The sequence below is a fragment of the Limanda limanda genome, chromosome 12 (genome assembly GCF_963576545.1).
Source record: "Limanda limanda chromosome 12, fLimLim1.1, whole genome shotgun sequence".
NCBI lineage: Eukaryota > Metazoa > Chordata > Actinopteri > Pleuronectiformes > Pleuronectidae > Limanda > Limanda limanda.
The window spans coordinates 27,573,208-27,577,430 of record NC_083647.1 but is presented as its reverse complement, the minus strand read 5'-3'; the positions used below and the strand labels follow the sequence as shown (position 1 = coordinate 27,577,430).

The 4,223-nt window shown below is 41.7% G+C and overlaps 1 protein-coding gene across 1 annotated transcript; it reads right to left on the bottom strand.

Moving 5' to 3' along the window:
* Window positions 1-1,427: 1,427 nt before the first annotated feature.
* Window positions 1,428-2,950, bottom strand: LOC133014881 (zinc-binding protein A33-like). Its single transcript, XM_061082099.1, has one exon. It carries the CDS (start codon window positions 2,948-2,950, stop codon window positions 1,562-1,564), a length of 1,389 nt encoding a protein of 462 aa, XP_060938082.1. The 3' UTR covers window positions 1,428-1,561.
* Window positions 2,951-4,223: the final 1,273 nt, after the last annotated feature.

The following is a 4,223-nucleotide window of genomic DNA, read 5'->3' as shown; positions in this document are numbered from 1 at the left end:
TTTATGTCTGTATATGACAAGGTAAATACAGTTCCTATAAATTATCCACAACATTTCCTGTTAATTCCCGTATATTCCCGTTCATTCCCGTTCATTCCCGTTAATTCCCATGGAAAGTCTCCAATTTTGGATATTCCCGGAATTTTGCAACCCTAATCCTAAATGGCGGCAGTGGACAATGACTGTGGACTATAGTGGATCCCATCTTGATGGTGGATCATGATCTTGCTGCTGACCAGAGACTATGATGCAGCAGGACTGCTTAATATATAGTATTGCAGTTATCCTTCAAAATGTTTACCCTCATCATTGCTGCTAAAACCTTTCTCCTGATGATGTTCTCCTCTACACATCTTTTGCACTTGTGTCCGTCCTGGGAGACGGATCCTCACATGTGTCTCTCTGAGGTTTCTACATATTTTTACCTGTTAAAAGGGTTTTTAGTAGTTTGTCGAGACTCTTGCTGAGGGTTAAGGACAGAGGATGTCTCACCATGATAAAGCCCTATGAGACAAATTGTGATTTGTGAATATGGGCTATACAAAAAAAATTTGATTGATTGGAAGGTTTCAGCAGTCTGCTTCAGCCCGGCCTGCTTGGACGTCCAAAGAGCTGGAGCAGGGAGAGGAACCTCCTCCTCCTGCAGAGGTCAGTAGAAAAGAGGGGAACTGGGGTTTTATTGTCCTGGTGACCTCATGGGTCGGGGGGACACACAGTGACCACTAGGGGTTGGAAGCTGTGTCCAGGGGCAGGTTCACACCGAGGTGAGAAGTGGAAGCATCCTGAGACACTGAGTTCTGGAAGCTCATCTTTGTCCCCAGAACAAAGAAGACATGTGGTCTCAGGCTTTGTCTTCACATGTCGGCCCAACTATTGTTCACAACTATTAGCTCCCAATGTTTAAATAAGTGATAATTCATGAATAAACGTATTTATAACTCAATTTAACAACCTGAAACTGTCTCTGAGTGTTAAATCCAACTTAATGACAGATAATGTTATCTTTACATCTCAACTTAAAAAATATCAGAACTCTGTTTCTGTTTCATAGTTTTTATTATTTTTATCACAATATTAAAATCACATCACTAGGCTGCTGTTGAATAAACACTTTTACAGACAGAATCATTTTGGCTTCATCACATCAAACAGACAAATGTTCATATGTGTTGGATTATTTGATATGTAAACAGACTTTATGTGATTAAACATGAATCATGTCTCATGTGTGAGTTTTAATAAAGTTTATTGAATGTCAACAATGATCAGCTGTTATTGATAAATGTGTTTTTATGTGGATCTTCATCAGTTTGCTCGACTTCATGGATCCACACAAAATCTAAATGATAGAAAACATTTTCATGAAAGTAAAAAACAAACCAAAGATAAAGATCAGAAAATAATTAAATCTTTTAACACACGTGGAAAAGTCAACAGGAGAAATAAAAACGAGTGAGAAGTAAAAGGAGAAAATAAACAAATCTTTAGAATAATGAGTTTAACATTTAAATTCAGCAGATTTCTCTTGAAGAAATAAACATAATGAATAAAATCTTTGTCTCTAACGGCTCTGATCCAGCGTCACAGAGACTTTCACAGGTAACAGCTTCACTGGGTGATGATCTTTCGTGCTAAAGAAAGGAAACATCTTGTGAGTGAAAGTTTGTGTTAAGGTGTGAATGTGTTTGTTAGTATCAGGATCAGAGAACGACAGTTCTCCTCTGTTCCAGTCCAGTTTCACTCTGATCCTCTGGATCTTCTGCACAGAGAGAACAGTTAATCCTGATGGTGACACTGTTGTGTATTTACCTTCATAGAACCATATTCCCCATGTTTCAGACATATTGCTTCCCTTCCTCTGGGCAGACTCTGCTGACACACCCAGTGTCCAGCGTGTACTGTCTCCAACCAGGACGTCCCAGCTGTGAGTCCCTGAGTTAAAACCCTCAGATCCCAGGACTGAGTGAAAATGATCAAACCTCTCTGGATTGTCAGGAAGCTTCTGTTTCTCTCCTCCTCTCAAACTGGCCAGATCTTCAGACAGGACGAGTCCTGGATTAGCAGAGTTTGGGTCCAGAACGACAGGACTGTAGGAGACCACGTCCTTCATCTTGTTCCAGATGTTGATGCTCAGGTTGCCCAGATGTTTGGCCTCGTCTATCAGAGCTCCTGAGGCCAGCTGTGGATCATCCAGCAGGGGGCGCTGCTGGACTCGTTCCACTGCAGCCTTGTAGTTGAGCAGGAACGAGACGTCTTCAGCTCTCAGCTCGTCCTCTGTGGTTCTGATTGTGTCTGAAAGAGACGTTATGTCTCTGCTCAGAGACTCAATCTTCTTCTTCATCATCCGACTCTTGTGCTCCTCTTCCTCCCTCAGTGCAGCAATCCTGGCCTCCTCTTCCTCCTCAAGAAACCGATGAAGCTTTTTAAACTGCTCCTTGATCTGCGTCTCTGTGAGTCCGGCCTGGACCTTAATGTGTTCTGCTGTTTGTTCAAACTCTACTTTAACACGTTCAAAACTCTGTAACTTCTTCTTCAAGGGCTCCAGAGTTTCCTGAAGCTGCTTCTTGTGTTGTTGTGCAGCTTCATCGATGGTTCTGAATCTGTGGCCGGTGTGTTTTTCTGAATCTCTGCTGAACAGGCCCACTGGCTCCTGATGGTCCAGACAGGAGACTCTGAGTTTCTTTGAGTGCATACTGCAGAGAGCATGTGAAGAACTCTGATCTCTTTCCTGCAAGAAGGTCTCACACAGGTTCTTTAACACCAGGTTACAAGGTGGTTCTTCCCTTGATGATCTTCTCTTACAAAGTGGACACTCTTTTACTTCTTTCTCTTTCCACCAGCTCTTCACACAGTCTTTACAGAAGCTGTGGCTACATGACAGAAGAACAGGATCTCTGAAGACATCACGGCAGACGGGACAGCAGAGATCCTCTTCTGATCTGGAAGCCATTGAGTCTCCAGGTGAAGCTGAAAACAGACAGTCAGTCAGTCACAGCTCCATGAACTTCACTGAGGTTCACTTCCCCTCTGAGTCGAGGTGTTTGTTAAACTCACGGTCAGTGTGTGGAGCGTCGGCAGGTTGTTTGACTCCTCTCTCCTGTAGCTGGACTCACTCAGGACGTTTGGTCTGGTTTGGTATAGTTTGGTTTGGAAGGTGAATGTGATCGTCTGGTTTTCAGCCTGCGTCTCTTCAGGGAGGAACACACGTTTCCTGGTTTCTCTGGTGTGTCAGGACACGATTGTAAAAAGTAATTCAAGCCTTGGATTTGATAACTGGTCAAAAGTCATTTGGCAGCAACAAGCTCACACAGACAAGAGACTTGGTTGTAAAATGGCTGCTTGAATATGATCGTTATCTGCTGAGGGTTCAATGTTCAGACATTGTTCTGCAAAAGTTAAATATTAACAGGAAGTGCAGGGGGGGGGGGTTTGTGACGTAACTGCAGACATGAAGTCTTATTAATGAGAAAGAAGCAAAGTGCAAACAAATTGTCACAGTGTCAGAAAATTAAAAGATGTTTTTTTATAGATATCCAACTTTCCAGCAACACTTTCCAGCTCCTCTTCCATCCTGAGCCAGTCCTCAGCCAAATGGGATGTAAAGCACCAAGGAGACCTCCTGGTAAAAAGCCTAAACCTCCTCTGACGCCACTTCCTGTCTTCTGCCTGTGCAATGGAAGCCCTGAACATGGCTCAATCAGCTTGGTGCATAACAACAGGAAAACCTTCCTTTTGATAACTAATGTGATTGGGAGCTAGGCTTGTCTCTTAATACTGTTAGAAGTGAAATAGGGGGAAAGGTCCTTTTTGAGGTTCTGTTTAAAGTCCAGTGAACTGGTCTTGCTGGTTGTGGCTCCTGTTGTTGTGCATCTGCTGGTCAGACTTTGTGTCGTGGCCAGTTGCTTGTGCTGAAGTTCTTAGGCAGGCTCTCGTGTCGCTGCTGTTGTGCAATAGGAGTAGACTTGACGTTGGCTAATTATTAATAATCATGAAATATGATTATTAAAATAATAAAAATTATCTATCAAAAATAATTAAATTATTAATTGAAGATGATCAGTAATCAAATAACAATAAAACCACTAATGAGAAAATAGGAATTATCAATTAGAAAGTACAAGCTATCAATTAACAATGATAAGGTTATCAACCAAGAATAATGAAAATAATTAGTCAAAAACAATAAAATTATCAATTTAAGAATAATACTATCTATATTAATA

What these genes read in the sequence shown, in the direction of transcription:
- LOC133014881 (XM_061082099.1), bottom strand. Translation starts at nt 2,950, where the DNA reads ATGGCTTCCAGATCAGAAGAGGATCTCTGCTGTCCCGTCTGCCGTGAT.